General features: G+C 44.9%; 1 protein-coding gene across 2 annotated transcripts; it reads right to left on the reverse strand.

Moving 5' to 3' along the window:
* Nucleotides 1–675: 675 nt before the first annotated feature.
* Nucleotides 676–6,568, reverse strand: LOC136538219 (protein ETHYLENE-INSENSITIVE 2-like). Of its 2 annotated transcripts, none has more exons than XM_066530210.1 (8): nucleotides 6,553–6,568; nucleotides 6,366–6,411; nucleotides 5,431–6,175; nucleotides 4,351–4,437; nucleotides 4,077–4,190; nucleotides 3,765–3,977; nucleotides 2,635–2,814; nucleotides 676–2,160 (listed from the first exon to the last, which is right to left on the reverse strand). In XM_066530210.1, the coding sequence occupies exons 3-8, from the start codon at nucleotides 5,680–5,682 to the stop codon at nucleotides 1,366–1,368; spliced, it is 1,641 nt and encodes a 546-aa protein (XP_066386307.1). In that variant the 5' UTR covers nucleotides 5,683–6,175; nucleotides 6,366–6,411; nucleotides 6,553–6,568; the 3' UTR covers nucleotides 676–1,365. The 2 variants fall into 2 exon arrangements, with proteins under 2 accessions (XP_066386307.1, XP_066386308.1); XM_066530211.1 differs by lacking the exon at nucleotides 6,553–6,568 and adding an exon at nucleotides 6,474–6,495.
* Nucleotides 6,569–10,810: the final 4,242 nt, after the last annotated feature.

Raw genomic sequence — 10,810 nt, forward strand, 5'->3', positions numbered from 1 at the left:
ATGTCCATCTCCGAAAATGATTAACGGAGGTAAACGTGTTCGTTCAATGTTGAGCTCGTTGAAGAGCGGATATGTGGTTGACCTATGAAAAAGAATGTAATCACAAACAAACAAACATGAGGGTGTGGGTGTGTGTCGTCTCCTAAAATCTTCGTCTCAATTAATAAGATCCCCACCTTAATTAGTTAGAGACCTATCTCCTAAAATTCTTTAGTAGTGGTTCAATGTTGGGCTTGTTGAAAAGCCAGCTCCCAGTGAACCAAACACACTTTGGTCAGGAGCATATATGTCAGTGTGACAGTGTCAGCATAGCATGGTAATAACTTCTTGTGTAAGCTCACCGTGATAATAAAAAAGATGCCCCCAGAACTCATCAAGAATTACTGCTAACTGCCTCCGTGCTGCGCACCCCAAACCAGACGTTTAAAAAGGCTACCACTGGCATTAACATGAGTCCATGACCACTCTTTTTCCCCATACTACAAGCAAGAAATGGTGGATCATTAGAACCAAAGGCGTACCACCTCCAGCAGACTTCTCATATTTCAGATTGCACAATACCTCAGTCTCCCCAACTGTGTAAACATTTGCTTCTGCTTTTAACAACTAATTTTTTTTTGAAGGGCAGCAAGATCATTGCTGCAAAGTTTATTACAAGAAAAGGAATTGGTCCATTTTTGGAAAAAAAAGAGGACCTAAAAACTGAGCAACTGCACGGTTCCAAAAGTGAAACCGGCCTGACCTGCAACTAAAAGAACTACATACAGATACAGCTGACAAAACCAAAACACAACTACGAGAATTGCTGGCAACAAAAAAATCACCACTAACTACAACCATCAACACCTCTTGCGAAACTACCACAGATCGATCCAAACAAGAAAGTTGACAACTACTATAAAACAACTGAGAAGACACCATCATCTCTAACCAAGAGCACGACTAGCCGAACCATGAAATACTGAGAACCATGAAGGCAAAACCTAAAAAGAAGGCTGACACACCATCAGAAGGATGTCAACAGGTTGGATGTCAAGTTGATCAAGGGCTTGTGTCAGAGATTCTTCCACCTATGTCACCCTCATGAGTTGTCTTCACCTTCTTGTTTAACCACCATTTCATTTGAGGGCTTCATCTCGAAATATTCTGAAACGCTATGTTCTACTACAATGATACAGACCTCTGGAACTGGTTGCGTCCACTCAACACCAACTGATTTTGGCACCTCATTGGTTATAGGTGGTGATGGTTCAGCTTCAGGATTAATCAATGTATCCACAGTCAATTGCTAAGCGCCACAATCAGAGGTGTCGGAATCGCATGTAAGCTCAAAAGCTGATTCCTGATGACCCTCCAATGAATCCCTCAGAACAGCTCAACAGAAGACCTCTCAATTTCTTCATGTGCACAATTATCCAGATAAGGTGCTCTGCAGGTGTGTTCATGAACTGATTCCGTATGACCTTCCGATGAACCCATAAGAACAGCTCCAACAGAACAGCTTTCAAATTCTTCATGCTCATTTTTTTCCAGATAAGTCGTTTCTCTATGAGTAGTGCCCAATGTTTCTCTTTGTGAGTGCACAGACGACAAATGAGTCTGAGCTTCATTACTTGCTGATTTTAGTGGAGTAACAGCAACAAACAGTGTAAATCCAATTGATGCACATGAAACTAGGACTACAACAGAATATGGAAGTATGGCAGGGCTTCCAGTATCTCCTTTCAGGTTGTTTGTCCAAGTGCTATCACCAAACATAATTTCTGCTGTGAAAATTATATTTGTGAACACCGCAAGAAGGAATGCAAGGAAGGCAAAAATTTCAACACATAAAGCTATCCTGTATCTTCCCATCAATAATCTTGATGAAGAAACACGTAAAATGGGTATAATCGACGAAGGAAGAAGCATAGCCTGGATAACTGGGCACATAATAAGTAACTGATATATCCCTTCAGAACCAGCAACCTTCGCACAGTAGATAGTAAGAATCATGGCCAAACCCTTATGTAGCAGATGATGTGCTGAAAGAGGCAGTTTAACACCAAAGAAGTTCTCTGAAATTACATCACCACTAACAATGCATGTCAATGAGATGATATGGCTTGAAAAGAGAAGGATCACTAATAGCACAATTGGTGCTGCAGGATTTGTGAATATCTGCAGAAGGCAAGAATCCACAGAAGTCAGGAAGGGGTTCCATGCAGAATCCAAACTAAAAATACTTATTAATATGCATCAACCAGAAACTTAAGTTGTTTATGAGTGGGAAGTAATATGCTTATAAATCAATGTAAGCACTGATTTTTATTCTCCTTAACACCTATGGATGAACTAAAAAGCATTACAGTTATCATTTTCTTAAAATTGTGCCAGCCAGGTCCCAGACCTGACCTACTGAAACAATGCCGTATATAAGTTCAATGCTCCAAGCAGTTCATCAAAAAGCTTAACTTGTTGAGGGAAGGTAGACATCATATTCATAATTCAACAATTTCAAGCAATTGCAAATCCAAACAAGCAAGGCATAAAAGAAATGCAACATGCTGAACTCGTGGTACTTTTTCTTGGCAATTATTAAAAAAACAATAGATGCCAGGATTTGACAAATAGACAGAAACTGGAGATACAAACCTGGTGCATTAGCTCCATAGCATCTTGAAAGTCCATTACCAATGTGTCACTGGATTCATCTGCTGCTGAGCTCAGGAGAATATAATTCACAAGGAAAATCCCAGTAAATATAAATAATATAGAGAAAAGGTGGTCGTGGAACAGGGAACCAAGGGTATGGACTGAAGATCTTCTCTGGACCTGCACATATGATATCTGAATCAGTATACGACAAACCAAAGAAAATCAAATAAGCAGAGAAAAGAAAAGAATGATTTGCTTAGTGAAATGGAAGAGAAAGGACAAAAGTACATTCCAACCAGCTTCTTGGTTAGAGCGGAAAACCCTGGGGTCTGGGGATCACTGAAACCCCTGTGCCGGTCCGCGTTCCAAGCCTGGTACCTCTCCTCAAGGATATGCCCAGGAGGTGTCTCCCCCAAGATCTATTTTTTTTTAAAGTACATTCCAACCACTTGACATGTATCTTTTTTTTTTTTCAAATGGTCGGCAGGAGATCTGCCGAACTTGTATTGATATAGAAGGACCACTTGACATGTATCATGAATTACCATAACTAAAAACACTAACAACCTTAACACCATTTATTTCTTGATGAAGATCGATTCATAAGTAATGGATCATAACAGGCAATACAGAGGACTTGTTTCTTATTATGAGAACTCTGACAACACGAAAGAAAACAAAAGGCTCCACCTAGTGACATAGGCTGCTTCAAATACGAAAGCAGCATAACCAAACACCAGTAATCTATTCATGAATCATGACAGAGCACTTTCTTACTCTGTTTTCATTACATTTGAAAGGCCAACTCAAACATGAAGCAGCACAACCAAACACACTGAACCTGGGCACTAATCTGCACCTGAACTCTAATCTGGACACAAAAGATTATTTGCTAACAACATTCAGCACTCCCATGGCCAGCCACATTTTCCCAGACATCACTTTTCATTACATTCAGCACCCTGAGGCTTATTGTTGTTGGATCACTTTCAACGTGCAAGACACATTCATTCAGGATTGATAAGAAAACTTAATGGAAGATAAGTTTGGCAAAGCTAAGTGCATGTACATGCCATCTGAAAACTTTACCTAAGCATTAGCAAGAGGCTTTAGAAGTTAGAACTTACCTGAACAAATGCTGAATGAGTATAAAAGTTGTGTACTATTATATTTGTGCCAAGAAGAGCCATCAATGAGTAAGCGCTTTCACCACTCAACTTGGGGAACATCACATTCATATTGACTGGGGTATGGGGGTGACTGATTAATAAACCAAGCACAAAACAAAGAAGTGTAAATCCAGCTATGCAAGCATTAAATATCCCAGCCACCTTCTTATCCTATAATGAGCACGAGTAAGAAACTAGAATTACATAAGGTCTTAGACTTAAGAAGATAATCTTTTTATGATGGGGTTATTTGGGGATTTATAGATTTACCAAATGAGAGAGCGTGTATGGTAGTAGACTAACTACAACACTTGCAGAACATATGGCTGTGATAAGATCGTCGTGTTCAAACACAATGTTGAACCCCACTGCCATGCCTGCAATCTAAAGTAGCCAAATGTTAAGTGTTTAAAAGACGATAACTATGATGTGCTCTGGTAAGGAGTAACAAGTACTCATAAACTAAATGCATGCATAGCATGATCACACAAACATCCCAGAATGAAGCACAGCAGAGCGAGAAATCTATAGTTTGTAGGCGTACCATTGTCAATTCAGAGGTCAACAAGGAAAGCCATGCCTGGAGACCGAGAACAACACATATCACCTGACTGTATTCCTGGCAGCAGATCTATCAGTCATGTAGAAGTACAGAAAGTAAGGTTAATATCTCCCAAAGCCTATGCAGGAAATAGTTTAAGATGATTTAGAATGAAAGGAGCATTTACTTGATAGAACTTAACCCCAAGCTATAAAGTTTATCGTTGACAGTTCTCCTTGTTTCTTATCTACAACTAATATGTAATATTAAAAGAAGGAATTTTCTTTCTCCAAATTTTCATCCATCACTTGGTCCCCCAGTATGTCTATCCCTCCACTCCCCGACCATAAGAGTCCTGGTCGGTTTTACTAAGAGGTAGGAGTACGTGACGAATTAGAGATAAGAATCCTAATTGGTTTACCATCTCGTCCGTGACCCGAACTCACGACCTGTGTTCATATGAGTCAAAATAGCACGTGTCTAGCCACAGTAGAGTCCGATTCCAAGACGTATTGGAACGGATGACACAACGCAAAAGCATGTTTGCTAGTTGAAAGAAAAGTCAGAGATTAAAAATGATAACTTGGTTTCCTGTGATATATACTCTCATTGTATCCATGAAACTGAGGTTATTGTGAGTAAATATTGTATTTTTGAAAGTCCTCACCAGCAACCCAGAAATAATGTTAACAATAACAAGTAATAATACAGGCACACAGCACAAAGTAACTAATTTAGTTACATTGCATTTCAGTGTTTCATTCAGAAAGTGGTACACTTCTTTTTTAGGCTCTGAGACCTCTTTAGATTGCATCTAACAGCAGTGATACAAGCATCCAGGACTTGAGAATCCAAGCCCGTCCTTGTCTACTCGAAGATAATTACCAGGCCCATAGGTGAGAAGCCAAATCATTGTTATGAATTGCATAAGAAACGTTAACATTTTCGAGGTTATGCTAAGCTAGTAAGCTCTAGAATATCAGCTAAAATTAGTGAGATCTCTGCACGGTGGTTGTAGTGACTGGCAAAAGTTCTACAAATTGTCTCTGAAGCAAGAACAAGAAAGTGCTCAGTAAGTCGTACCTTGGCAAGGTTCTTCCCAGTGACCATGCCGATACAAGTTGACAGATATTGATACAAAATGGCTGAGAAATTGAAGAGCAGCACCAGTAGCACAAGATCATAGCCGAACCGAGATCCAGCATCCACTGCTACCAACCACTTTCCAAGGTCAATATATGCCATCGAAATCACGAGTGTTGGTCCAAGGGTTCGGAAAAGGTTATGCTGAGCATCGCCAGCAGCCAGAGATTCTATACTCTGCACATTATTCATGGTGCAGAAATAACGCTAATCAGCAAAATTTCAGTATGGAATATGGACCCAGACCACTAAGCCTAATAGCCAACAGTAGATCAAACTCAGGTCCTCTTGACTCGCTCTTTATGATCCTAATAGTGGACTACCAATCTTCAGAGAAGACGACCAACCACAACACTGTAAAAACCCAGGGCATGCCACTAGTGATGGGGCGTCTTCCTCCCAACCACAGCCTTTAACTTGCTTCAGAAAGATTTACACCACATAATTCTTGCAAGGATGTGGACTACTATCATACTATGGCTGAGAGGATAACGTGTCTTTCCTTATGGAAATGGTGAGAGCACTGTAGAAGCAACCATGAACTAGTGATGGGGTGTCGTCTTCCTCCCAACCAAAATCTCCAATATATATCTTCAAGAGGGGCCAAAGCTTAGGTTTCTGTACCACAGTTTTCAGATCTTGCGCCCATGGAGGCAATAAACCTTAACAGCTAACACCGAGCCACCTGCAACGTGATCAAAGCACAACATCATATAGAGCCGAAGCAATCGAAAAAGAAACACGCATCAAGGCAGCAAGCAGTCAGACTAAGAATCCTCTTCCCAACAAAGTGTAGTAATAAAACCAAAAAGAACTTATATATATAAAAAATGAATAATGGCTCCGAAAGAGACCAATCCCTTTTCCGCTGTTACCTTTTATTCCAGGATTTTTTCTCTCCATATTTCGCTTGGGATTCCCCTGCCACGAGAGCTGAGGTAAGACCGAGAAATGCGCTGTGCAAACAAAGTTGAGAGCCCTACTGAAAAGTTTTGGGGATCTTTCTACGGTGCCTTCTCCTTCTCGGCTAATGGGAGAGAGGAACTCAAGAAGACAACTGACCCCGCTCCTCTTATTTGCTCCGACATACATCGTTGGGTTGGCGGCGAGCAGGGATGGGCCGACGCGTCGCAGAGGCTGTACGGGACCGAGATGGAGGCGGCAGGGTGGTGGCGGCCAGCGTGACGTGGAGCCCTGGAGGAAGTTTTTTTTTTTTTTTTTTTTTTTTTTTTTTTTTTTTTATCGGGTAACGCGCATAACTCACAAGCTCCACGCTCCTGTCACACCTTCGTACACACCTAAAAAAGAGATTGAGAGACATTTTCTAGAAAAATCAAGAAAAAAAATTACGACACCAGAGTGTAAATCATGATGGCAACGTCCCAATGTGGTAGCGTCCCATTGAACTGCGTACCCTAGACCATGACCCCTTTTGCCCCTGGAGGAAGACGTCGTGAAGAAGAGCGGGTGGCATTCGCAGCCTCGCAGTCGCAGGGCAAAGTCGGTGTGGGCCGTGGGCGGCAAAATTAGGAATACGTACGGTCGCGTGGCGGCTCTGCAGGGGCACCGCACGCCACGAGACTGACACCACCACCACCCAGGTTGTGACGCTTCCCACGGGGCATATCACCTTCACCTACACGCATGCAAGGTCATAGCCATCGTCCATTGCAATTCGCAAGCGGCGAGCCTCGGTGACATTCATGACTTGCTTCCGAACTCGAATTTCCCTAACCAGGCGAAAGGTCCTGGACGCAAACCACAACTTAACTACAATTTCACACAGGATGACAGGATGTAGACCAATCCCAAAAACAGAGTTACACATAACTGTACATCATTTCACAATGCCTTGAGACCTCAAATTTATAGTTTTGTCGCGTGATGAGACTCAAATTTCAAAAAATAGAAAACCTTTTAATACGATGTCGAATGAAGATAATTTTTATATGTAAATTATAGACCTCGATGAGATCTACAACTTTATAGTTTTAATTTTTTTCATTTGAGGACAGTAAGATGCTCGAAAAAATAATATAAAATTTCAGCACCATATTTTGTCGCGTGATGAGACTCAAATTTCAAAAAATAGGAAACCCTTCGATACGATGTCAGATGAAGATAATTTTTATATGTAAATTGTAGAGCTCAATGAGATTACAACTTTGTAGTTTTGAGTTTTTTTCATTTGAGGACGATGCTCAAAAAAATAATTTAAAATTTCGGCGCCTCCCGAAAATAGAAAACCGCTTTTGAAACCGGCCGAGGACCAAATTCGTCCGGGTTTGATAGTTGGAGGTGTTTCTTGACCGGTTTCATAGTTGAAGGTTGAAAATCGAACTTTGGTGCAAATTGAGGGTTGTAAAGTGTACTTTACCCAAAAGTTAATCATCCTTGCATGTGTGATTTGGAGCTTATTGGATTTTATTTGAATTTTTGAGGGAAGTTTGAATATGGACCTAACTAAAATTCAAACTATCTAGTTTAAATAATAAGAAAACAGGATTCTAAAACCAAAACCCAGCTAGACCCACCTAAATAAAGGTCCCGTTTGGCAGGGCTTCACTTCACTAGTGAAGCCATTTTTTTGCTTCAGCTCCACGAACAGTTCCACCAGTAGAACTGAAGCGGTTTTGGTAAACCGTTTGGCAAAATGACTTCCCTGTGAGAGCATGTTTTTAGGGGCCTGGAGGAGGAGCCGGGAGAAGCCACTTTTTTGGCTCCATCCCACCCCAAATCACTGTGAGAGCATGTTTTTAGGGGCTTCACAAGTGAAGCTATTTTACTTTACCCCATTTGGTAGAAAACGGCTCCAAATGGCTCCTGAAGCCGGTGGAGAAGCCCTGCCAAACGGAGCCAAAGTTTCTGGTCTAGCCATAACCCCGACTAACACTGATGTTGACCGGCGAAGAAATGAAGCCAAAACAAACAATAGGCAAAGGTGCGTTTGAACGGCGGCCAGTACTTTGAACGTGCCGAACGAATATCGTATCATCTAGTGACAGTCAGTGCTGGGAACACACACCAGATGGTCCGGTGGTACTGACGATCAGGGGATGGCCAGACAAACTGGTCCCGAGGGAATATACCTCACTCTAATTTTCCTATCCGCCCTTGGCTTCCTTTACGGTTCGGTGAGCCACCAGAAACGTACCTACGTGGAAGCTCCGACATAGACTAAGGGGTGCGTTTTGACAACTGATACCATAGGATAAATTGACAAGTTTGCCCTCTAGCTCTTCCTCTTTGCTTACTGCATTTATTGCTTCCTCTTGTGCTTTGATTGTGTGACCTTTACTTTACTAGATTATCTTAGGCTAGTTGATATGATTGGCTCTAGGCTCCAGAACTCTTTGTAGGTTTAAGGGTAGGTTAGAGCACACTAGAAAAACCTTAGACGCACATCATACTGGAACTAGTTTACAGTTTTTCTAGTGGTAGTTGTCGGTGTTCCGGACCAGGGGGTCCTCGACCGACTAGTGAATTTGTTCTGCGTGCTCCCGATTCCGGATGGTGATGCAAAGAGACACAAGGTTTATACTGGTTCGGGCAATCGGCGCCCTACGTCCAGTCTGAGAGATCGAACTTGTATTCCTTGCACCGGAGTGCTCGTAGTAGGGGGTTATAAGCTAAGGGAGAGAGGGAACTAGTCCCAGGTCTCGGCAGGGTGTCGTGTGGGCCGTCTGAGACGTTGCTCTCAAGCGGCGGGAATGTGTGTGTGTGTTCTCTGATCCCCCCCTCTAAGTGGCCCAAGTCCTCTCCTTTTATAGTTGAAGGGAGGACAAGGGCAGTACATGTATTACTATGCGGCGTCGTGCCGACAGGGGCGGCATGTTCGAGCCCTATGGCCTGTTCCTGTGGCAGCGTGGTCGTCGGAGTGGTCCTTCCTTGGAGTACTGGGGCGGCGTGGTCGTCTCATCAGATCCTGTGCGTCGTGGGAGCCCCCGGAATGCCTCGGAGTGGACGTGGCGGCGAACGTAGCCACTGTGGACGGACTATGCACGAGGCCGAAACTCGGTCGATGCCGAGGCTGGTACTGCGGTGGGGGGTCTCGGTGGGCTTGGACCCCAATATCGCCGAGGCCTTGGTGTACAGTGCCGAGGCCCTGGTGTACAGCGCCGAGGCCTTGAGCGGGCGGCTGATCGCGGACATAGTGGTAGGGCACAGTGGCCAGTAACCCCCGTCATATCCTGTCCTAGGCGCAGATCGTGGTCACAGTGGTAGGACACAGTGGCCGGTAATCCCCACCGTGCCCTGTCCTGGCCGGTATGGCACTGATCGTGGACACAGTGGTAGGACACAGTGGCCGGTAATCCCCGCCGTGCCCTGTCCTGGCTAGTATGGCGCTGATGCGACCTTGGGTCACGTCGGCCGTCCTATGGCGTTGAGCCACCGTGCGGCTGAGATTGCGGGAGTGGTTGAAGCATTAATGTGACATGACGCGCTGTTGGGAGGGTCGGCCGAGGCGGGGGGCGATGGACCGCGGATGAGCCAGCCTCGAGCGACATGGAGAATGAGGCCTCGCGCGAGACGGAGACTAGGCTCCTTTCCGAGGCCTCGCGCGAGGGGCCTCGCGCGAGACGGAGAATGCGCCTCCTGCCGAGGCCTTTCGTGGAGAGCCTCGGGCGGGGCAGAGACGGCGTTCCCTGCCGAGGCCTTCCCTGGGGGGGCCTCGCGCGAAGCGGAGTTGGTGTCAGGATGCCGAGACCCCCTGCTTGAGGCTTGAGGCGAGGAGGGGGAGGACCCAGTGGGCTCGGTAGCGACGGGGAAGGGCCCATGACTTACCTTTTTGCTTTTATTATTTTTAGATGGGACTTGGGCAACCCATTTGATGTTTTGCTTGGGGTACCCCATTCCAAGGTACCCGACAGTAGCCCCCGAGCCTTGGGGGGAGTGCGTGTATTCCCCCTGAGGGTTTGCCGAGGCTTGGTTTCTACCTGCCCCGTAGGAATTGGGGTTTGTTGTTTTAAGGTTCCGGCACCCGCCGGGTGTAGCCCCCGAGCCCCTAGGGGAGTGGAGTTACTCCTCCAGGGGCTTTCTTCATTTCCGTGTCTGAACGAGTAGTTCTTATTGCATTTGCCGAGCCCCCAAGCGCAAGTTCGGGTTGTAGGGGTCTCGGCGAGGTTGCGGGAAGAAGCCCTCTTGTCTCCGCACGGAGCGAGAGGTTCGTTAGGGGCCCCCTGACTTTGGGTATGACCCTCATGCTTCCTTTCATTTGGAAGGAGGGGTGGAATGTGCCAAGCTACCCTCGATGGGCACGAGCGTGGACACTTCCGGTGAGCTGTTAGCGGGTAGTCCGAGTGGAGGCCCGAACCCCGTT

This window comes from Miscanthus floridulus, chromosome 2 (assembly GCF_019320115.1).
Source record: "Miscanthus floridulus cultivar M001 chromosome 2, ASM1932011v1, whole genome shotgun sequence".
NCBI lineage: Eukaryota > Viridiplantae > Streptophyta > Magnoliopsida > Poales > Poaceae > Miscanthus > Miscanthus floridulus.

Coding starts and splice junctions, on each gene's coding strand:
- LOC136538219 (XM_066530210.1), bottom strand. CDS start 5,682: ATGAATAATGTGCAGAGTATAGAATCTCTGGCTGCTGGCGATGCTCAG. Junction 4,438..5,430: donor CTGGGAAGAACCTTGCCAAG/GTACGACTTACT, acceptor CATGACTGATAG/ATCTGCTGCCAGGAATACAG. Junction 2,815..3,764: donor CTCATTCAGCATTTGTTCAG/GTAAGTTCTAAC, acceptor TCATATGTGCAG/GTCCAGAGAAGATCTTCAGT.